This window comes from Aristolochia californica, unplaced genomic scaffold (assembly GCF_029961685.1).
Source record: "Aristolochia californica isolate CCGP_79_NKW_82.1479 unplaced genomic scaffold, dmAriCali1.0.hap1 SCAF_10, whole genome shotgun sequence".
Taxonomy (NCBI): Eukaryota; Viridiplantae; Streptophyta; class Magnoliopsida; order Piperales; family Aristolochiaceae; genus Aristolochia; species Aristolochia californica.
The window spans coordinates 30,825,114-30,850,109 of NW_027181771.1; the positions used below are offsets into that span (position 1 = coordinate 30,825,114).

Sequence of the window (24,996 nt, forward strand, 5' to 3'; positions counted from 1 at the left end):
TTTAAGCTTCAGCAGGATTAGTCACCTACCAGTTATATTGTACCTATGTCCTCAATTTTATATATGAACAAGAGTAAAATTCATACAAATTCACTAGTAATGCAATTTCCCTGAAAATGGTACTTCGAAGAAAATTCCCATTCTAATATGAAATGGCCCAGACGGATTAAAGATGAAAAACCTTTCCTACTCCAATATCTAATGAAATACTGTACATGTTACTAACTCGACTCTTAACCAATCGAAATATTTAAAACATTTACAGAAAAAGCTTTCCCACCCACTCATTAAGCTTACACCTCTCCTGGGAAGGATTCCATAAAATCGCTGAATTTCTTTCTCTATATCTCTCTTTCTATTTTACACTGCAGAAAAGACAACATGAAGCATATAGTGAGAGCCACAAAAAGGTAGTAAATTAGACTATTTACCCACCGATGGCAAATCCAATCTTTCAAGCAACTCACCGTTCTGCACAACACACTGTCATGATGTGGGCGACGCCTCGCAGGCACACTTTGGGTGATCACGCTTGGAACTGCCTTCCGTAAAAACAGCAGGAAGATGAGACAAACATGGCCCTTTCCATATACAAGAGGATGCAGCAGAGTGAGGACGAGGGAAGAACAAGTGATCACCAGAATTCAATCCAATCAGCATGCAGCACTTGGAAATGGATGAGCACTTCTGATGCCGAATCAATAAAAAAAAAAGTAACTCGGCTATATTAGCTAGGTAGCTAATCAGAATCTGAGTCAATTGATAAGTACAATCTTGGACGTACGGATCTTGGCTGGCGAGGGTGTGAAAAAGGACCACCTGAACTTTGTCTACTTTGGGCCACAGACTTATCCAACCTTTCTTCATTCATGCTCAAAAGTAATGAAGCTGAAAAACAAAACCAGAAAGAAAAATGTCAAAACTGAGGCTACAGATCTACTTTCAGTAAATCCATGCAGCACTCAAGCCACTCTTAAGATTGTGAAAGAACTCTACTACGAAGAATTAAAGGCATCCTAGCAATAGCTAACGTACCAGTATCAGCAAGAGTGTCCATTCTTCCCTCCTTGGATGTAAAATCATGTCTTGAACTGAAGCCATTTGCAGGTGGGGTAGAATCACTGCCTCCAAGCCTCAGAGAAATCCAGTCCTCCGTGCGTCCAGTAGTGGACATATCAACATTGTCCCTCAGGTCAGGTTGTGAGACCCCACTAGCTGGCCCCGTGGGAAGAAAGATCTGCAAAGAGGGATCATCACCACAAAATGCCAGAGGATTATCAACCAAACCGCCATTCATATCAGTGCTAGACCGACATCCTGAAGAATTGAGAACCTGAGAACCTGGCCCTAAAGCTGGGTCTGTGCACAAACCGTAGTCATCATTCATTTGTGCAGCAGAAGTGTGTCGAACTTCAACTAAAGTATCCTGAACATCTGTATCTGTAGCAAAAAGCTGGAAGCCAGGACCTGTCTGAGGACAAGGCGGCAATGACCATAAAGTTCCAAAATCATCAGTATTGTTGTTAAAGAGACCCGGGCCAGGATTTCCAATTGTATGTAGTCCATGGTCCTCTTGGTAGGGATCAGAAACTCCATGAGGTGGCACAGGGAAAGATATTCCATTAGCCTCAGGACCACCTGCCTCATAGACAGCTTCTGGAGAAACTAAATGCACATGGTCTTCTTCGGAATCACTTAGGACAATGACATCTTGATTAAATAATGGAGGTTGCACTGCAGAATCAATTCTGTTAGTAGCACCGTAAGTTGAGTCATAGTTGAGAGGAAATGAATCTAGCTCATGACCATTGTTCATCGAGAAATCAAATTGACCCCCACCATCTTGATTAACACTATCTTCACCATCTCTATAGCTTCCAGTGGCACTGCTGCTCATGGGCACAGCCTTCGAGGTTTCAAATTTTTCACCAGACGACAGAGGCCGCACATCCTCTGGTTTACTAACTTCCCAGAACCCATTGCGGTTTCTTTTCATCCCCAGTTTTAAAGGTGTAGGTCCATCAGAACCACCTTCTTGTTTAACTTGTCTTAAGAGCTCTGCATCAGGCTTCATTTCAACACCAATGGGAGCACAAGGAGTACCATCTGGATTGTGCCATTGAGTAAGATCCCTTCGTTCAGTCTCATTCTTGGCACGCCAAGAGCCATCAGGCCTCACTTCAATCTCATTCACATCTTCTCCACAAGTCCTCATCTAGATCACTCAATATAAAGAAGGCATATCAAATATAACAGTCAAGAAAATGGTCACAAGTCTCAAAAAGATAAATTAATATTAGGAAGAGCATACCATACTGGTGATGCACTTGAAATAGGGATCAATGATGATATGCTCGAGTGAATAGTTCTTTAAACAGATAGGGCATTGCCACTGCATACAAAAGCACAAAGAGTACTTCACAAAAATAGCAATAAAGAAAATTTCAAGGGTAGAAGGGAAAATAATGACAGTTTTACCTTTCGAGATCGCTGATTAAGCTCCACAAATGTTTCAAGATCAAAGCAGCCCATGTGGACACAAGGTTTAAACCTGCCGGGGATCCTCATTCTGGACCCACTCATCTATCACAAGTAAACAACTTCAGGGTTAAAAAACTACTGGGAGACATAACGTCAGACAGCTATAGCATCACTTACAGGGCACCGAAGATTAACAGTCACTGAATCTGCAACTACTTCCAAATCACTGTCACTGTCTGCATTTTCAGCAGTGTTGCCACCACCAATGCAACGACAAACACGAGCAAGTGCTTCTTCAAACTTTTCACCATTGTCCTTGGGTATCAGACTAAGAACCTGACCATTATGCATAGAAAGTACACCAAGACTGAGTTGTATAAATAGGCTAAGCAAAACAGACAACAAAAAAGAAAAAAGAAAAAAACAACTATCATTAGACCAATTTGAGATGCAGTCTTGCAACCCCTCAGCTCAGGTGAGATAAAAAAATTTTGGTAAAAACTGGTCACAGACTTCAAATTTGAGTTGGCTTGCAGTTAATAAGTCCAAGACAAAGAATGGCAGATACACCAAATAAAATACTTTTAAATAATTGATCATTCAACCCAACTATTGGCTGACTCAAGAGTACAGCTCACAAAGGGTAAAGGATATTAAAGATTACACCACACATACTTAAAGGCTGTGGATTACATCACAAGCTCTACCAATTAGTCAACATGTTACATTAAGTAAAGGAGAAATGAGAATACCTGTTGAACTGTTCTACGTCTAACAATTTTGACTCCCAAACAGAAAACACGGGCATCACCCGCAGAAAAAAATATTTTATTGATTCCCTCCCTGCTGCATGCTGTGATCTGCAAAGTGGGAAAAAATTGACAGTTAAAAAACTTAGAGATATAATACTACAAATTCGAAACTAAATATTGGTATAGACCTGTTATACACCTCTTCCCAGACTGGTTGTGGATTTCAAATAAGAAGAAGAGCATTCTGGAGCTCTCAAGAGAGCCAGAAACCAAAAAAAAAAGAATGATACAGCTTGAACATCAATGTCTACCAAATAGAAGCACATACCCAAAAAATACACAAAGCTAGTCAATCAACAAGTGCAACCTCAAACAAGGTGCAGATGGACAGCACTGCTCCTAGCCAAGGAACCGCTCAGGTGTCATTCACACTTTAGAAGGCTTAAGTCCAAAAACAGTCCAAGGCCCACATATCTTCAATCTCGTGAACATGCTTCAGTAAGCAACAGAAGAAGTTGATTCATAGCCTTAATTTGATTAGCTTTCAAACTTGTATTTTGGTTTAGCCTGCATACCTCTAATTGCAACACTAGATGGGTAATGCAAAAAGGAGAGGCAGGTGGGAAGGCACAGATAAGTGGATTTTGCGACTCTTAGTATAATGCAAAAGTTGATTTGAAGTATTGAACAATAAGTTAACTGTTAAATATTGAGTAGGGGTATTTTGGTCTTTTATATGTTCTGTACTGTTGGGAGGAGTGTCAGCAAGATTGGGTGTTGTTAGAAGCCTATGGTCCAGATTGCATGTTATCTGATATGTCATTAGTGAGATAAGGAGTTTTGAACTTTAAGGGGTATCTATGTAATTGGACTCAGTCACTTAAGTGAGAAATAAATAGAAGAGGGGTATATTTTTTTCCCCATTCAGAACTCTTCTCCTCGCTTTCTTGCTTTATTTTTCTTCCTTTTCTATCTTTCTCCTACAAGCTTTTATTTTTACTTGGTATTAGAGCAATAAGATCTTATTACCAAGCTTTTCAGGTGTTCTTTCTTCTTTTCTCTAAGTTACACCTACACTGGAAAAAAAGAATTCCAGGATTCCTTCTAGTTGAAGCTAAAGGTCAGATTTCCCCCTATTTTGTGTCATAATCTCAGGGTTGACGACTTGAATTTGCGATTGAGCAATCCTATGAGAAAGTTGTGACCCTAGAGAGTTATATTCTTTCTGATTGTCCCAATTACTGCCTGTGCAGGTCACCAGACCTGCACCTGTTACCTGCGTCATCTCACTAGATGCCGACATCATCCTTCTTTTCAACAAATTTTAGTATATTGATTGCAATTGTACCTAGCTCATAGAATTGGATAACTGTGATTGCATTGAAGTTGTTTGTTGGGTTAATTGTTCTGATGTGGGGCCCACATAGCCTACATAAGTATATTGTTGAATTTTTTTTTTTGGGGATATGATTATTCTGGTTTAATGTGGCTGATTCAAGTGAAGTATTTACCCCAATTAGAGAGATTGGAAATTCAGCTGGAACGGATACAATTGTAATTACCATTACAAAATTGAATGGCCAGAATTACTTAAGTTGGTCCAGATCAGTTCGGATCTATCTTAAGTCGAAGTGGTAGACTACAGAGAAGATCAACCTATTCCATATCCCATCTCTAATGATTGGGAAGCAAAAAACAGTCAAGTAATGACTTGGCTTCTCAATAGTATGAAATCCTTAGAAATCAGATTTTGTTTTAAATGTGTATATAGACTATACAAAACAAGAGAGAAGTACAATCAAACCTAGGATAGGGGGCCTTCCTCCACAACAAAGCATTGGAGTGAAATGTCTGCCTTAGCCTGAATATCTGCCAAATGGTTGGCAGAGCGAGGAATGTGCTTCCAAGTATAATTCAAAAGGGAAATTAAATTACATATTTTCGAGTACATGTCCCAGTGACACCACGGAGGCCTGATGGGGTTTGCACACTAGTTAATGACAACCTTTGAGTCACCTTCAATGCAAAGTGGGCCCGTGAGCCGACTAGAAAAAATTTAAATTCCGTTTAGCAATCTCGAAAGTTCTACAATTGTGGAGTCGGAGTTACCAAGAGGGCCCACAAAAGAGAAGAGGAGATTAGTATCTACCATCCCTTTACTACTAATGAGAAGGATTTTCATAAGTAACAACATTAGATTTATCAAGGATCTGAATTTGATGCAATCCAAGAACAATTACTTGCCTCTAATGATGTGCCTTCACTTCCTAATGCCTTCAACAGGGTAATGTGCTCAGAAATTTGTTGTGCTAATACCGGTAGCAAAAAAATAAAAGGGTGCTGACACTGCTACCCCTAATAATTAGCATGTGTCAAATCAGTGAAAGGCCACCTATGGACATGGAGGAGGCCGCAGAGGATGAGACCAAGATAGTTTAGGCTGTGATTGAGACTGAGGTGAGGCTAAAGGTTACAGTCAATGCATACATTATGGGCCTACCAGCCATTTTTGGTAAATGTTGGGACAAGTTTGGCAGACCAGCATGGGCCAGCTCAACTATTCAAGACAGCAATGAGCAGTCCAATAGTTGGTATTGTACAGGGTGCCCCTGATGAGCTTCAACAGTTAGCCCAGTGACAAGCTCAATTGACCACATTATCCTCTACTGCATCTACTGCTCAGCCTACACCTCCTACAACAAATCTTGCTAGTTCAGATACATCTATCTAAGTCATATTTCTTCCTAGATTATTAGCTCATGAGCATCATCACACATATTAGGTATGTTTTTCTCTTTTCACGAGTCCATCTTCTTTAAGCAAGTTACTCTTGCTGATGGGTCTGTTTCACTTGTTTATGGAGCAGGTGAGATTCAACCCTCATCCTCCTTGTTATTAAGTTAAATGTAGTATAAGGGCAATTTGGTCATTTTACATAACCTGTATATTTTTGTGATGAGTGCAGTCATGTTCAGAATATTTAGGTGTGTCTATGGTCCAATTTTTATCGTGTTTAGAAGTGTAGTTAGATAGTCATAAGGAGTTATGTGTAAGAGGTGTAAATATGTAACTTTCTCTCAAAATCACTTAAGTTAATAAAGAAGAGGAGTTGAATTCTGACCCCAACGAGAGCTCTTCTCTATGAACTCTTTCAGCAACTCTCTTCTCCCTTTTCCTCCTTCCTCTCTTCTCTCATTCTTCTATTTCTCATTAATTCACATGGAATCAGAGGAGTAGGATCCTGATTTCAAGCCCATTGAAGCACCTCTTCTTCCTCCTTGCACAAGCATCTTCTTAGAGAAAGGGATTTCAGGATTTTCTATTGACTGAGAGTCAAGGTTTGAGTTTGTGTTCTTTCTCCCATAACCCTACGGTTGATTGCTCCTACTGCCCATTGAGCAGTTCTATGTCTGATTAGAGCCCCAAAAGGGTCATTTGACATGGGATTATACCATCTATGGTGTGCATAGCCCTAGTACTATGTTTGGTGTCTGTGTCACCTCAAGAAGGCTGATTGCAAGCCTATCTTTTGCCATCTTTTTAGTAGTTTATGGCTGCATTCACACTTATTCCAGGCTTGATGTATGTTGTTAGAGCATCTTTGAATTTCTGGTCAAACCTTAATTTTTGAAGTGGAGCCCACTCAGTCTACCCAGGTATCTAAGTGTTGTGAAGCTATTGGTTATTGTTTGTGCTTATAACTAATACAGATGAAATAATCACCCTTTCAAGGGAATTAGGAGGTTCAGAAGGGAAGGATATTATTCTGATTACTACGAAGAGGTTGAATAGACAAAATTATCTTAGTTGGTCTAAGTCAATTCGTATTTACCTTAAGGCCAAAAGGAAGTCAAAATTTATTACAGACGACCCACCAATTCCTATTACAGACGATTGAAAAACAAAGGATAGCCAGGTCATGACGTGGTTACTCAATAGTATGAATTCAAAACTGAAAAATTAGATTACGAATTGTGAGACAGCCAAGGAAATGTGGATCTCTTTGGAAGCATTATGTGCACAAGAAAGCAATTTGTCTCTAGTGTATGAATTATTTGCTGAACTTTTCAGTCTAAAGCAAGGTGAAAAAACAGTTAACTACTACAATGAGTTACAAAACATTCTACGGGGAATTAGTATGTATCACCCTTTCACTACAGATGAAACAGAGCATGAAAGCAATAGGAGCAGATGTTGCAAAATTTTAGATGGATTGGGACGAAACTATGACACTTTCAAGGCTCAGTTGCTTGCTTTAGATGACATTCAAACATCATTGAACTACAGTTCTCTCTAGTCAAACAAAAGTAGTAGTTTGTTTGAGATTGTACATTTTATTGTATGGGGATTTTGTCCTGTTCTAGTATTTTTGGATATAAGTACTTTGTTTCTTCCATTGATGACTTTAGTCGTACTACTTGGGTGTAGCTCCTACGGAATAAATCAAAAGTATTTAATGTATTTCAAAGTTTTTATAATGAAATCAAAATACGGTTTAATGCATCTCTTTGTACTTTTCAAATTGACAATAGATTGGAATTTATTAATCAAATTTTAATGTTTTTGGGCTGAATCATGGCATAATTCATCGATCTTCATATTTTCACTCCATAACAAAATGGAGCGACCAAGCATAAAAATCATCATCTTTTGGAAGTTGCATGCACAATGCTTATTCATATGCGTGTTTCTAAGTCATATTCGAGCAATGCAGTGCTTACTGCATGTTTTCTTATCAACAAGAAGCATTTTTTAGTACTTGGAGGTAAAATTCCCATATAAAGTTTGATTCCGTCGTCTAATATGTTTCCTCTATCCCCTTGCATTTTTAGGTGCATTTGTTTTGTACATGTTTGGTTCTTCTATGGATAAACTATCCTCTCATGTAGTCAAATGTGTTTTTTCTGGGGTAATCTAGGATACAAAAAAGGCATAAATGTTTTTGCTCGTCCACTAGAAAGACATTTATATCCATTGATGTGATATTTTTTGAAGATGTTTCTTTCTTCTCTACCTACGATATAAAGTTTACTTCATCCTCCACAGACCCAAGTATAGTTGTTCCAGCTCCTGTGGAAGATGTTCCTAGCCCACCACAATCAATTACTGCAGAAAAGCCCTTGCAAGTATATCGTCGACGGCAAGCCACTCAGCAAATAGCCAAAGTTCCCTCTCTCTCGCCTGTTCCAAAATCCTCTCGTCCTACAAATCCTAAGGTAAGTGATTTACATTTCCTATTGCTATTCGCAAGGGTAAACGTGTGTCCACTCGACATTCATTGTTCAATTATGTGTCATTTGATTTGTTATATATCCAGTACAAACAATTTGCTCTATCTTTGTCTTCCTATACCATTTCTTCTTCTGTGTAAGATGACCTATATCTTCTTATGCGGGACGAATATGTGATGTGGTGCAAATTTTAATTGTCGTATGCGAAATGAGAGAATGGCGTATTGGAATGAGAAATAGGAGAATTGAGAAGAATAATTTAGAAGGAGAATAGAGAAGAAAAAAGTAGAAGGGGAAGAAGAAGGAGAAATGGGAGGGAGAGGGAGAGATCCAAAACAGGGAGGTTTCAAAAATTCATTATCAAAATTGAATTCCACATCCTATTACAGCCTATAAATAACTAAAATTAAAATAGATGAAATCACCATCTGATCAAATCCACTAAAATTGGAAAGATAAACTAAATTTAAAATTCAAAATAGATAAGATCGCTATTTGATCAAATCAAGTAATATCAGGAAAGATAGAATAAAAATAATTTTAACCATAATTGGTGGATCCACTGGGGCCCAATGGGCATATTGGTGTCCCCACCATCTTCTCATTGGAAGCATACTATAGATGTTGAAATGGAGGCATTACGTGACAGAAAAATGTTGTATTTGTCAGGATGTTGTATTAATTATGTATGTAGATGGTATTTGTCAGAAAGTGATGAAAAGGATATTGAAGAAGTACAAGATCATCTAGCTAAGCACTTTCAAACTAAAGATATGGATTCATACTTCCTTGGAATAGAAGTTACTCTTAGTAAGGCAAAAGTTATCTTAGAGTATGTTAATGATAATAGAAATATGGTTTACTATGAGCTAAACTTGTAGAGACACCAATGGAGGTTGGTGATGATTTTCAAGATGAGAGTGGTGATGAACTTAAAAAAATATATCAAAGGTTAGTTAAGAAGATGATTTATGCTATAGTTACACATCATTTTTTGTAAGAGTGGTGAGTAAGTTCATGCAGTGTCCACGTAGAGTTCATTGGGAAACTGCTCAAGAAATCTTAAGTACTTAAAAAGATCACCTGAGAAAGGATTGTTTTTTTAGCCTCAGTCATTTAAGGCCTGTTTAGAACCCACAAAAAAGAAAAGAAATGGAAGAGAAAGGTATTTTCTGTTGTTAGGCAATAGAGAATCATTGAGAGAAAAGAACATAAGAGACTCTCTCTTAGTTAATAAATTTTCTCTCACAAAATGATGGAATTTGGGTGAAAAGAAAAGAAATAGAAACGTGAGAGACGGTCTTAATCATCAAAATTTTAAAATGTTCGTAATGTTCTTTTCTTTTTCTTTTTCCACGTGTATTCAAACAAGAGAAACTATGTTTCTCTTCCATTTTTTCTCTCATTTTCCATGGGCATCGTAACAAGAGAAAAGAAACCTTTTTTTTCTCTCTCTTTCTTTTCTCTCTCTTTTCTTTTCTCTCCATTTTCTGTGTTCCAAACACAACCATACAGATAAAAGGTTTTTTGAGACACAAATTATGCAAGGTCCAAGCTACATAAAAAATCTACAATTTGGACGTTTAATTAGTTGGAAGAATAAGAAGCAAAATATAGTCGCCCACTCACGTACAAAAGCATAGTATAGAGCAATGGCTCACACTGCAAGTGAATTAATGCAGGCCAAGAGTGTTCTCTACGAGTTAAACCTATAGGTCACAAACCCATGACCATGTATTATGATAACTAGGCATTGCAAGCAATCTGGTGTTTCACAAGCAAACTAACAATATAAAGGTTGACTACCACTTCGTCTGAGATGTTATGATAAGGAAGTTTGTTACTCCCTCTGTAGGTCAGGTGATCAATTTGGCGACATACTTACCAAAGCATTGGGTAAGCGTGAATTTGGGATATGTTATAACAAGCTAAGGTTTTTAGACATATATGCTCTAGCTTAAGGGGGTAGTGTTTAAATATTAAGTAGGCAGGATTTGGTCCTTTTAGTATTAGTTTGTAGAAGTGTAAGCAAGATTGGGTGATTGTTGGAAGTCTGGTCCAGATCATATGTTATCTTGACATGTAAGAATTTTTAGTGATAAGGGGATTTATGTAATTAGATTCAAAGTCACTTAAGTGAGAAATAAATAGCAGAGGAGGTCAATTTTTTCCCCCAATCTGAGAGCTGGACAACGCACTCTTCTCATCTCTTTCTTTCTCTATTTTTCTTCTTTTTTCTCTCTTTTTTCCAACAAGCTTATATTTTTACACCACACTGATTTGTAAACCTGGCTGAGGTCAGTTGAATGTGAAGGTTTAACTTATGTACACCAGCCTCTTTCACCCATCCTGGTTGAGGTCAGTTGAATGTGAAGGTTTAACTTATGTACACCAGCCTCTTTCAATGCTCTCAAGAAACAAATGATAACTAAGTGAATTACAAAGTTACAGTAGGAGGTGTATGACTAGAAATGCAATGAAGACCAGAACAGACTTAAAAGGTAGAGACAATGTGGTACTTACAAGAGGCCCATCATCACGACCATTGATTCCCAGTAACTGAGAAGCAGGCCTATTTGTTGTTCGGACAAGCACACCTGTAACAGTTGAATTGATCAATATTTTCAGTATTAAGAAGGAGAAGTGGATAAATCATGCTAAAGCAAAAGTACTCGATTTGAACAAGTTTCATAATAAAAATTAAAAAATGCAAGAAATCTTCAGTCATTAGAAGTGGGGAAAATCATGCCAAACCAATCACATCTATTCCCTGCCCATGCAAGAAGTGGATAAACCATGCTAAAGCAATAACTGGAGTACTAGATTTGCAGCAAGTTCCATTAACATAAATTAAAAAAAAAAAAAAAAATGCAACAAGTTTTCAGTCACTAGAAGTGGAGAAAGACATGCCAGACCAATCACACAAGTACTCGATGCATAAAGAATTGCAACACCCAGACATTTTCCAATCATCATTGCAGGTATCATACCATTGACTTGAAGATCTGCATGCTGTGGCCACTGCATCCTAAAAGGAACTTTATCATTGAGAAGAATGCACCAAGCCTACAACATAGTATAAAATCAGATCAGAGTATCATAAAGGTCCCGCCAACTTTCCTTCTTTTTTAAATGATGAATGGTTTTTACTGCTTTTTATAAAAAACACAAAAAGAGAGAAGGAAGGCCCCCAAGATACAAATGGAATGAAGAATCCAACCACCAATGATGGGTGGGATACACTTCCTTTGCCATTACATCAGAAATATTATTAGCAGCTCTCAGCATATGCTGCTAAAGTTTTCAATTAATAATAACTTTACAAGAGAAAATGGTTTTTGTATCTGGCACACTTTTTTTTCTGAAAATACGTCTGACACATCATCAGTCTGTATATGATAAGCTGTCTAAATATACATTAACATAAGACAAAAACAAACCTGAAGATCATATTCTGGTTTCTGTAATAATTCTGTGTCTGCTTTATTCAGGGTGAATGTCTTTTCAACAATCTGTACTGGATTACCTCTGAAAGATATAAGAAGGAAGATAACATTATGTAAGAGGACCTCCTTTAATATATTTTTAGGACATTTGATCATAAAATTTTCAGAAAGCAATATAAATTGCTAAATACACATGGGTCATTTCATACTCCCAAAAAAACACAAGCAAAATTAGTTCCCAATCCGAATCAGTAGCATACTCCAATGTAAGTTTCAATCAATTAAGTCATAACACCATGCATCAGAAAATGTATACTCAATAGGAGTAGGCACAGGTTGGGCTTACCAAAACCTGAACTCGAACCCAATCCCCTGACCCAAAACCCGACCCAAAAAAAACTGAATCGTCAAACCCGACCCTAACCCGATCATCATCTTCGTAACCCCGTCACTGCTCTGTCCCCGTAAACCTGACCCGTCCCCACCCCATCACTATAAACCCAATCCGTCTCAACCCTATTTTATATCTTTGTCAGGTTCGGGTAGGGTTTTGGAAAACCCATCCCGACCTGAAACCCAGCAGGTTTTTTTTCCTGCACCGTCCCCGACCTGCGGGGTGAAATTAGAAACCTGAACCCGGATTTTTTAGATCGAATCGGGTCGGGTTCCCCATAAAACCCGACCCAATGCCCACCCCTAGTCCTCGATAGAAATAGTAAATGTTCTGTATAATTATCGCGTTTCAGATCCAAACAAAAAGCACATTCATAATAGCCACGTGGACAGTAACTAAAGTAGCTTTACATGTCTAACTTTGTCATAAAATTATCAAACATGTCATATAGTCAAAGGCTTGACTAATAAGAGATAGCTTAAACAACTCTGTAATGGCTGTCGTGTTGTTATGTAGCTATATAATGGATGCCACACCATAAAAGGAGCAACTACCACTAAGGTCTAGCAGTAGCCAACAAACTCACCCTTCCTGTGGAATATTTGAAGGGCTCAGCTTCACAGGTAGTAATGTATGCCCCAGAGTCAGCCAAAAACTGTAAATCATACAGACATAGTATTAATTGATTTCTCCTTGTTGTAAATAAAAGACTCATACTCGGTAAAAGGAATGAAACATACGGGTCGGCTCGGTTGACTCGACAAATTTCACAATAAAATTGAGTTGGGATTTCCGGTTGGCCACCTTCCATAGGTTTCTCTGGAATAATTACACAATTCAAGTGCTGCCAAACACCACACCGAGGATCCTCACACTGCATTAAGCAAAGCCATGAGCAACAAGAAGCATTGTAAAATTTAAAAAACTCTAGACAATTGAAGGGAAGATATTGATGCACATAATATCCATGGGTAAAAACAAATCAGGCACTTTAAGCATTCCCCGCGATATTGTTTGTAAAAACTAGGAATTATTTTTTATAATGATCTAAAAGCTAGATAGCAAGTTTTAGACAACCATTAAATTAATGTGGGGCAGATGCTTCAGTACCTTCACAGTAGTGACATTTGGTAATGTGCTTCCACAGGGACAACGAATTTTCTCCACTGGAAAGGAGTCATCTATTTCCTTTTTGGGCTTTAAAATTGAATTTGAACCATTCTGGCTCTTGGATGCCAGATCAGTAGCCCCATGAACTTGCATCTTTCTGCAAGAAGAGGGTTTAAAGAACAGTCAGTGGTACTTGTTGATAATGTTTTCCTTAGTATTGATTTTCAACGAACTAAGTAAGAATGTGTAGTGCATACAGACCATCAATACCACCCCCCCCCCCCCCACCCCCCCCCCCCCCCCCCCCTTCCCCAACACACACACACACATCCACACGATGCCACCCACCCACAAACAAGCAAACACAGTATCTCAAAGATTAATTATAACGATAAGAACCTTATTAGAAAACAAGAAAAGCAAAAGAAGGCAGAACCCCATAGAAAAGGTGGGAAGTGAAGAGAAAATAGAAAAACAATTACAACAATGTGCAATAATGCATCCCTTCCCAAGCTAGAAAATCTGCCACAAGATAAGCAGAACAGGAGAAGAGTAAACACGTGAGAGTAATAAGTAATACATCCCTATGTTCACCCTTCTAAGTAAAAATATGTAATACATACAGACCACAATAGACAAACGAACTTATCCACCATTTTTTTATATTTTTACACACCCACAAACACACAAACATACAAGAAAGCAAACACAGTATCTCACAAGAACGCACGACTTTCCACCGAAATTAATTCTCTTAATGAAAAGAACCTTATTAGAAAACAAGAAAAGCTAAAAGAAGGTCAAACCCATAGAAGGGGGAAGCCAAGAAAAAATAGAAAAACAATTAAAACAAGGTGTGACAATACATCCTTTTTCCTAGCTAGATAATCTGCCATATGGCAAGCAGCACAGAAGAAGTGTAGCCACATGAGAATAATTAGTAGTTTCTACATTTTAATGCTCAATAATCAGGTAATGTTTGATAGGAACTTCAGAATCATAATGAGAAAGCTTTATCGGGTCTTAGTGGATGTATTTTTCTACAGACCCCTCAAACCTTGCATGCCCCTTTGAATAAGTGTGTTTTTAGGAGATGGGTAAAACACTCGCTTTGCTATTCTGTTGAGAACAGATTTTTTGCTATTCCACCTAATCATTGGCAAACATTATATTCTGCTGAGAAAAATCACAAGCATTTAGATGTAAGTAATAAGCATATCACCGAAAGACTTCAAATAGAAACCTGTTTCTACCTGGACACCTGATGGGCTAAAATTACCAGAGAAGCAGCCTCCTCCTTCACAGATGATCGAGCCCTAAAGTACAACTTTTGATTTGTTTGGAGTTCAGTTTCAGTCCTTGTATCTTGGAATATGTTCTTTGCTTTTCTTATGTTGAATAATTTGTTCCCTTGTTGGAAGGTTAAATAAATTTCAGAATTATCTTTTTAAGAAACAGAATAAAAAATTAGAAAACAAAAATATTATTTAACAATTAGAAAGCCAGATATACTCTAATACATTTCAAAAAAAATTAAAAAAAGGCAAGTGACAAAACACAGATCACAAGACACCATTTACTATTTCAAATAGAAGACATGTCTAGGCTTGTCATTTTCACCAGGCTATCCTTCTACCACTTTACAAATCCAATTGCAATCAAATATTCAGCAAAATCTCATACCCATCTCAGAAGAAGGGAAGATTAGCCATTCACTTTACTTCTGTCTATTAAACAGAAAAAGTAAAGGATATGGTCAGTACTTTCACACCTGATTACACATTTGTAATGTAATGTGTTGACTTCATTCTTACTTAAGTTTTTTTTTTTTTTTTTTTTTTTTTTTGGTTGTAAAGTAAATATACGTGACAGCAAAGCAAGTTTGGCTACTCATAATTCATCCCCATTCTCACCCTATCTGCTCAATCCCATCCCTATCCTGAAAGAAGATCAGAGAGAAGCATCCCCCTTGTACAGAGAGGACGGCCTGCAAACCCTGCTCCATCCCCAACTCACACCTGAAGTGCAGAGCAGAGAGAGAGTTCCTCCCCTTCCCCCCCCCCCCCCCCCCCCCCCCCCCCCCCCCCCCCCCCCCCCCCCACCACTCAGATTGTACAAGAAGAGGTGGGCAACGTCCTCTTTATAAAAGTAAAAAGAAGGCCCCTCCCTCTTTCTCCTACAGACAAAAGGCGAAGACCACCTCTTCTCTCCCCAACATCAAGCCCCCCCCTTCCAAAAAAAAAAAAACAGAAAGAAAGACGTATACCATCTTCTTAGGGTGGGGTCAGCATCCCAGTACCCATGTACAATTTTGTACTAGACCCGACCCCACCCCACAGGGTGATGTGGCATCACTGTTGCCACATTGAGCAACACAAGGTGAGACTCCCATTTAGCCTAACTTGATGCCATCCCAAAAATGCCACCGATGACTTGATTCCATTTTTTTTTTTTAAAGAAGAAGATGACATCATTTCTCTCTTTCTTTCTTTCTTTTTTTTTTTTTTTGAAGAAAAAGATGAGTTGATTTCATATGTAGTAGCTAAGGATCAGCTAGTCATATGTTTAGTTAATAATTTTACAGGTCTACATAGTTTTGAAGTTATTTAACAGGCTTTTATGACCATATGGAAATTTTACGAACTAGCAAAAACTTTTTCTTTACCTATATATTTATCCAACTACGAATTATTTAAGGATTTTATAAATTAACCCTTGAACTTTTGATATACCCAATTACCAATCACCTGATTAATCATGATAACAGAAAATCCTTCAATAGTTATGAAATTTTGGATGGAATAGGTACAAGGTAATTGGGGTGGATAGCTGCAATTGACCTTACTATTCTGACTGTCACCTATTTAGAACCTTTAGACACATTCTATATTGGCAAAAGTAAAAGTTAGATATATCCATATGTTAGAAACCTGTATGTATCATCAATGATTTTTGCCACAGCTTCCTTCCCACAAAAATTTTTCTTCCCCCAACCATGTAATCTAGAGCCTGTGAAGAAAGGAGAAAAAGAAAATCATTACATAAACCGCTAGCATAAAAAATAGAAAAAATTTCTGAATTTCATAGTAATTAAAAGTCATCAAAAAAATATTTGATGCTAAAAGTGCAAATGCTACAAATAGATAGAACCTAATGAGAAACACGCAAGACAAATCAGTCACCTTGATCATCAGAAATCGCACCCAGAATTCTGTCCATAAGGTCCTGCATTGCACACAAGGAAAAACATCACTAGGAACCACAATGTAAAGTTAACAGGCATAAAAAAAACCAACCATAAAGCGAGAAAAGTTTCCATCTTTGTGCTTTTAATATCATCCAGATATTTGAAACGCACATGACCTAGAGAAAAATAACAACAACATAAGTGACACTAGAAATGGTATGTTACTAGATTACTGCAATAAAATACTAGCATTGACTACCAATTAGAGAGTAACCTTTGGCTCAATGACCAACCAGGGGACTCTAGTGTGTAGTCTTGGGTTCATGTCTGACCAGGACTCACAGAGTAATGCTTGTGTCAACATGTAAGAAAATGAATGAATTGATAGATGATTGATAGCCCAAAAGAAATGGTTCCACTGCTTCTTCATACATGTTAACAACAACCAACAAAGGACGCATCCCCAAAAAAAGGGAAGTCATGGAAGCAAAGCTATTCCCCAGAAAAAAACTGCCCCTAACTCTAGAAAACATTGTAAGAAAGGGGCCAAATCTCCAAGAAAAAATTGTGGTGGGGACACCTGTACGTCCATCAAGCCCAATGGGACCCATGGGTATTATTTATTTTTTTATGAATAACAATTGGATTATTCATTTTTATAATTTATTTTATTTTATTTTTCCTGATTTTACAAATCTGTTAGAGATTTATTCAGTTATGGATTTTTTCTGTTTTTTAATTTTAAATTTAGAACTTGGTTATCAAATAGATTGTAACAGAATGGTGGAATCAATTTTTGAAGATGAATGAATAAAATTTCTCTCTCCTGTTCTCTCCCTTCCCGTTCTTCTTCTTCTTCTTCTCAATTCTTCCTCTCACTTCTTCTAAATTCTTCTTTTTTACTCTCCTTCCAGCGGCAAAACCCACCATTCAATCAACTCCAAATCGGGGACATCTTTGTCTCTCTTTCCAGCCTCTCATCGATTCCATCTGACTACTGTCGAGCAAGACTCCCCCCTTCTGAGAACTGAAAGGCTGTCGGCCCTTGCCTCACCCCCTCAAACTCAAATGGAAGCCGGACATCCTGACCTTCCAGACCCAGAAAACTCCCCTCCTTTACACCCAATATCTCCCCCTGTCCTAGCTATATATCAAAGAAGAAGAAGACGCATGGAAAATGATGTTCCTCACGGTGAATAACTTTGTCTTCCTGAGCGAAAGTACATTGCTCAACCTCCCCCTATTCCTAATGATAGATCAATTCGTCTTGTAGAGGAACTCCAAGTAAAACGTCATAGATATGACGATGAGACATGGCATCAGATAATGCATTTGGTGTGCCTTATGGGGGCTGTCTATAAAGGTCAGTTGCCTGGTGACAGTACTGCGTCGGGAGTCAAAAATCGAGATATCAAATGATTTTGATATCTTGGAATGTCAGAGGGATTGGTGTTGTCTGGAAGCGCGGCATGATATCTAGCATCCTTTCCCAATTCAAGCCATCTATGGTTATCTTCCAAGAAACAAAATGTCAGGAGATGACAGATGTCATTGCCAAGGAGCTCTGGTTGTGCCCCTCAATTAAGTGGGTTGCGGTAAATGCTATCGGTCACTACGGAGGTATCTTTGTAGCTTGGGACTCGGCGAAATTTGATTCTCTTAATGTCATTGAGGGTCGATTCTCTTTGGGTATCCAAATTAGAGATCTCTCCTCCGGCAAAATTTGGTGCGTGGGCGGTGTGTATGGTCCGACCAGGTATAGGGAGTGAAGCCTATTCTGGGATGAGCTCAGTGCGCTTCAGCAGAATTGGAATCTCCCATGGATATTTGTGGGGGATTTCAATGTGATCAGATACTGTCATGAGAAGAAACCTCCGTCAGCCCGCATTTCTGCCTCAATGCGAGGCTTTTCGGACTTCATTGGCGGATGTGATTTGGCTGAGATTCCTCTTTCCGGAAAGAACTACACTTGGACAAACAGCCAACAGTAGCCTATCCTCTCAAAATTGAACCGTTTCTTGGCGTGTCATGACTAGATGCAGCTGTTTGGGAATGTTACTAGACGAGTTCTCAATAAGGTAGGGTCTGATCATTGGCCAATCATGTTGACCACCATTTTTGAAAAATGGGGGCCTTCTCCTTTCCGTTTCGAAAATTCATGGTTGATGGAGGAAAATTTTGAAGCTCTTATCGATGGATGGTGGACTGAAGGTTATAGCTTTGGTAGAAGGGAGTGGGCCTTCCCTCTAAAGCTGAAATTCATAAAAGGAAAAATAAAGGAGTAGGCTACTAGTCAACATGCCTCTTTGGGTGCCGAGAAGGCCTCCCTCCTCTCTCAGACTATGGCCCTAGACCTGTGGAGGAACAAAGGTACCTAACTTCTTATGAGTTTTCTTCCCGAGTTTTTCTAAATTCTAAGCTCAATACCATCTTGCACCAAAAGAGGATCCGTTGGAAGCAAAGAGCTAGATTCAAATGGTTGAAGGAGGGGGATGCAAACACTAATTTTTTCCATGTCGTTGCTTCGGCAAAGAGGAGATCCAACCGAATTACCTCATTATGCATTAATAATGTGGTAACGTCGTGTCGGACCTCGATTACTAATGAGTTGATTAAGTTTTTTACATATCTATATTCGGAGGAGTGTCCCAATCAGGCGAAATTTCAACACATTAACTTCTCTCGGCTCTCTCCAGCAGCCGCTTCACTGATTGAGTCCCCATTCTTTTTTGAAGAAATTGAACAGGCAGCTCTAGGCATGGAAAGCGATAGGGCCCTGATGGCTTCAATGAAAATTTTCTAAAAAGATTTTGGTCTCGTATCAAGGAAAATATTATTGCAATGATTCATTGCTTCTTCAGGAATGGCATCACCTTCCACAGCATTGGTGCATCTTTTATCACGTTCGTTCCAAAGAAAGCAAGTGTTGAGAAACCAGAGGATTTTCGCCCAATCAGTTTTGTTCCGAGTGGATACAAAATTATTGCGAGAATCATGGCTCATCGTCTATAAGTATTGCTTCCTATCATCATCCACAAAGGGCAAGGAGCTTTCCTTAAGGGGAGAGAAATTTTAGATTCCACAATGGCAGCCCACGAGCTTATGGATCACTTTTGACGTAATCAGGACCAGAGAATCGCCCTTAAGCTTGATCTTGAAAAAGCTTTCGACAAAGTAAATTGGATCTTGCTTAATGAGATAATGGAAAAAATGGGCTTCAGAGAAAAATGGCAATTTTGGATCAGAAATTGTGTGGGCTCGGCATCCTATTCTCTCATTCTCGATGGTTCGGTCTATGGGTATTTTAAAGGAACCTGGGGGATCAGACAAGGCGACCCTCTCTCTCCACTCTTATTTAATATAGTAGCAGAATTCCTCTCCGCTATGTTTTATTCGGTTGTTAATCTTGGATGGCTCCCCCCTAGTAGTCCCCAGCAAGCTTTTAATATTCCTATACTTCAGTATGTGGATGACACCATATTATTTGGGAATCAGAAATATTGATGGAGCCAGAAACACCAAAGCAGTTTTGGGCATTTTTGAATTAGCGTCTAGGCAGAAAATTAATTGAGGGAAAACCTCCCTCATCGGATTCAATGTTGGCCCTGAGCTTCTTGCAGAGATGGCAAATTTATTTGGTTGTTCAACTACTAGCCTCCTAGCAATGTACCTTGGCCTCCCCCTCTTCAATGGGAATATGTCCCAAAGTCTATGGAACCCGGAGGTCAAAAAAATAGAGTCCCAATTAGCAACTTGGAGGGGCGTCTCCTTAGCAAAGCTGGAAAGCTAATCCGGGGGATCGCTGGTTTTGGGGGAGTTATTTTGGATCCATCTGATAATCAATGTTTCTCTTATACCGGCCCGTTTTAGGTATTTCCGATTCAACGTCGGTTGAGCTCTATGGCCTCCTCAATGGGCTTTGCGTTTTCAAAGACAATTGCAGTGGTCCCATTCACATTGAAGGGGACTCGAATGTCGTCATTGGATGGTGCGAGCATGTTTCCCCTCCACTGTGGCGCCATTGGGACATCTTTCGGGAGATTTTGGATATTAACTCACTACTCTCTTGTATTTGGTCTAACATTCCGAGATCTGCAAATTCGGTTGCAGATGTGCTAGCCAAACAGGAAGCGTCCCTGCAATCTCTTGTTGTGAGGGATATGTTCCCTCTTCCTTTGTAATTTTTCTCTTGTTAATATAAATACATCTTTATAAAAAATATAAAAAATCCAAATCAAGGACATTAGTTTCTGATTTATTGTCCCGCATCAAATTGAGTAAACAAAAGCCTACACCACACACCTAGTCTCCATAATATCGTCGTATCTAACCACAGGAGGCACAAATTTCAATAACTGAAGCTTGAATATGTCTAAAGAAAAAATATCACTACTACAATCTCTGAGTGTCATTCACTTATGAGCAACCAAATGCAACCACTCTCTAGTTGATTACATGAAGGTCACTTCTACCATCAGGTATAAAAGGCCATGATGGTTATTGAAGGAAACTAGGTAATGTCATAGATTGATGGCCAAAACCTTAGCCCTTCTATGGAGACTAGGCTACCTTTTTTATCGGATTTCAGAGATCTCCTCCTCATAAGAAGTGGACTGGAGGCATGATTTAAGATTGGCAAACAACTTACCTGACCAGCTAGCACAAAGGAGTCTCCCAGTAACATCTTGTTATTGGGAATAATCTTCCGCTGTAACTTAAGGGGTTCCCCTATCTGCTATGTACCTAAATTATGTGCTTTAACTCTCCTTATGTACACTAGCTTCTTCAAGTAATAAAGCATTCCACCATTTTCAAAAAAAAAAAAGTACAAATTTTAACTACAAAACCATGATTAAATAGTCATTAATATATATTACAGGTACAATAGACATCCCAAATGATATTCACATTCACAAACAAAAGTCCTTCATAACTAGTTACTAGTGACCTCCCCCACCCAAAAAGAAAATCAAGAAAAAATTACTCAAAATCTCCAGGCAAGTTTTGGATGGGAATACCCCAAAAAATTAAAAATATTAAAACATAAAACAAAAAGAAGGCAAGACCTATGAGGTACTTGAATAGTTGAATAACAAATGCAATTCATGAATATCCCATGCAAGCAATGTGTATAACATATGTAACCGATCCAAGCAGGTCACAATACTGAAACATCCTGCCAGCTATCCAAGCAAGACTAGGAATTCTCTAAAGCTAAAGATGGTGTTTTCAGACAAGATCTTGTCACATCATGGTGATTTTTATTTCATCTCTGTCACTGATCAGGTCAGCCTGAACAGTTTTTCGATCTATTAATATACTCATATACCTCACAATTGTCAAAATTGAGATTTTCATTTTAACAATAAAGTGGCAAATTCAAGCTGTACGAATAAAATATGAACAGGCTCCTCACATATTTACATGGTGCAATTTCATAAAATAAAAGTTTGTAAATAAAATCCATTTAACTCAACCAATCAACACTTCCAGTTGCACAACAAGAAAATGGCCATAAAAAATTGTTTCAGATATTATATGCATAATTTGACAACAAACCTGCTTTTTCCCTTGCTTAGCAAGACCTAACTGAGTCAGGACATCCTTAAGCTCCTTTATTCGGAAGTATGCCAACTTGTCCTGAAAGGATAACAATATAACATAAAGCAACTACAAGATGCATTACAAGTTTCAAAAATATTGTTAATCATTCATTTTTATGTGAGCACAAGTTTTTTGAAATACTGACAGTCTTTCATGAAAAAAAAAAAGATATGGTTTTTGTGAATTGATTCAAAACTGCTGGAGCCAATCATAATGCATGAAAAGCTCACAAACACAAAGTATTATTGACTCTGCATATAACATCATACGTTTGGAAACTAATTATCTCATTCCCACTGTATTTTGTAGTCCAAAGCTGCAGCTGAGTAGGAAGCAACAAGCAAACACTCAATGTGATCGGTCAAACTATGGTAATGTTATTCAGTTTAGAAGCCATGAAAAAACTGTTTTAACAATGTTTGTAGATCATGTTGTCAAATTACAACAGGAACATTCTCAAAAACAATTGCAAAAGAAGGTAAAAAAATTACAAAACCCTAAAGAAACAATATTAGAGAACAATAAATAACACTAACTAGGCAGTCAATCAAACATTATCATAGCCTTGGTAACTGAGCATGGATTAAATGGCACCTAGGGTTTGGTGGATTGAAGCTGGCCAAAAATAAGTAAATCAACATGCATGAAGATGCAACATAAAAACCATAAAAAAATAAAAAACAAAAATTTAAAGATGAGGTAATGGCATCAGTTAGAATTATAGGGTAGAGAACTTTAACTTAGGCAATTGTCATTAGAAGACAGTTAGTACAGTAAAAATATCAGAAAGAAAAGTAAACGCATTAAATGGCACAAACATGTATGTCTATTACATTTCTCAAAAAAAAAAAAAAAAAAAAAAAAAAACTTGTATGTCTCTTACAACAGGTCAAAAAGTGTTTAGTAAAACTTTGATTCTTCAGAACTAAGATTACGAAGTAGGAACCGAATAACAGCTAGCATAGTTTATCCAGGATAAGCTATAAGAATTGCTCTAGCCAAAGTACTCTTTTAGACCTCTTCACCTTGATTGCTTTATCCCTACTATCTCAGGAGACATAACTATGAATCCTGGATAACTATGAGTCTTGAGTTTCCCGATAACAGAAGAAACTTAGCAATTACTGTCCTATAAGATAAACCTAAGTATTGCAATGACTGGTGAATGAGAGTACGTTAAAAATAATGAGTTTTCTATTTTGAGTATGCCATTCAAATATCTCACTAAAAGGAAAACAAACATTGTGAAAATACAGAGATTAGGTAAAACCCTGCTTCTCCTTAGGGGCTTATTTGACCCTACTGTCCTTGTTAAGCTTCGATTTTCATATAGCAACATAAATTTCTCTTCTAGATATGTATGTGAGAGTTTTTCTTTAAGTAGTCGATATATAAGTGAAAATGAATATTGGAAATGTTTACAAGGTTGAAATTAAAAAAAAAAAAAAAATCAGCAGATACCTGACAAAACAGATCTAAGAGAATAAACTAAAGGCAAAGAAAATTAACCAACAAGAAACAATATATGCATATTATCAATTCAACGCACTCGAGCATCAAACTACCTACCGTTCACAAGTAAAGATAAAAAAATTAAAAAAATTAAAATTATGGAAAACCAAATGAATAAAAAGAACAGCACGGAAACAGTCTAGCTCAATTGAATTTTGTTATGCAGATGTAGTCCGTATTCAACATGTTACTTTATTGATAACGGTGACAAACAAAAAAGGCAGGTCGTACAACATCAGCTCCAGCAGACATAGAAAAACGGCAGTAACCACAGAATGAAAGAATTATGTCAAATACCTTGCAATTGGATACTAAATCCATTTCAACGAGGCCGTCAAATCGACTAACGTAAGGTCCCCAGCCGATCGATCGGATCGAAATTAGGTTAATCAACCCAGCGGAAAAAACGCAAGCTCCCAAACCTTAGGTTTCCGTGACGAAATGAAACACCACTTCAGGAAAACCCTAAAATGCAACAGGAGGGCAACAACAAAGCCCTTATCACCGAAACAATGAATCAAACTGGAGAATTCGAATTGGAGAAGGAACGGAGGAGGGAGAGGAGAAACGCGAGTCACATCCAGCGAGTAGAATCGTGTAAGAGTCAAAGGAATGCCATTGCTCGCGTTATTGACCCGAACATCGGCAGCCATAGACCTACATTATTACATTTACGACAGAGGAGAGACATCGGACGTAAGGGTCATTATTTAAATCTGGTTTATTACGACGCTCGCGTCCGGCTGCTCGTATCTTCCCCTTTTGTTTCCTACTGACTACAGCAACGACGTCATCGGCGAGGCTGGCAGAAAGGGACCACGCTACCTTCCTCGGTTCGCTTCGAGTTTCCTAGCTCGCTGATGGTAGTTCGCACGTAAGACAACACTAACGTGAAAATCGGGGCCGTCCATCTCGTGGGACGATCGCGTCTCACACGAATCATACGCAATCTGACATCCAAATCTCAAGTAACTTTCAAGGAGCCGTTTTTAATGTTTTCAAACTGGCTTGTTTAAATATAATAAATTTTAGGGATATTTACACAAATATTAAATTTATAATTTTTATTTATCAATATTTGAAATTCGTGTGATCATGTGAACATATTGACGTGGCATGATGTGGACTAGACGTAGTAAGTTGACCGATCCCGCATGAATTTCAAACGTTGAATTATGGGAAATAAGTTTGAAATTTTATTATTTAGGTTAATAAAAAATATAAATTTAATATTTGGGTAAAGAGATCCTAAGTGCCCACTTTATTGAAGTAAATAACG

The 24,996-nt window shown here is 38.1% G+C and overlaps 1 protein-coding gene across 1 annotated transcript; it reads right to left on the bottom strand.

The window, feature by feature from the left end:
* Nucleotides 1-166: 166 nt before the first annotated feature.
* Nucleotides 167-24,396, bottom strand: LOC137935921 (E3 SUMO-protein ligase SIZ1-like). Its single transcript, XM_068780340.1, has 18 exons — nt 24,015-24,396; nt 22,161-22,241; nt 16,597-16,639; nt 16,345-16,423; nt 13,415-13,571; nt 13,045-13,178; nt 12,891-12,959; nt 11,905-11,992; nt 11,455-11,530; nt 10,988-11,061; nt 3,234-3,341; nt 2,659-2,817; nt 2,479-2,583; nt 2,312-2,392; nt 1,036-2,215; nt 785-888; nt 468-687; nt 167-365 (listed from the first exon to the last, which is right to left on the bottom strand). The coding sequence occupies exons 1-17, from the start codon at nt 24,036-24,038 to the stop codon at nt 487-489; spliced, it is 2,763 nt and encodes a 920-aa protein (XP_068636441.1). The 5' UTR covers nt 24,039-24,396; the 3' UTR covers nt 167-365; nt 468-486.
* Between the last annotated feature and the right edge of the window lie 600 nt (nt 24,397-24,996).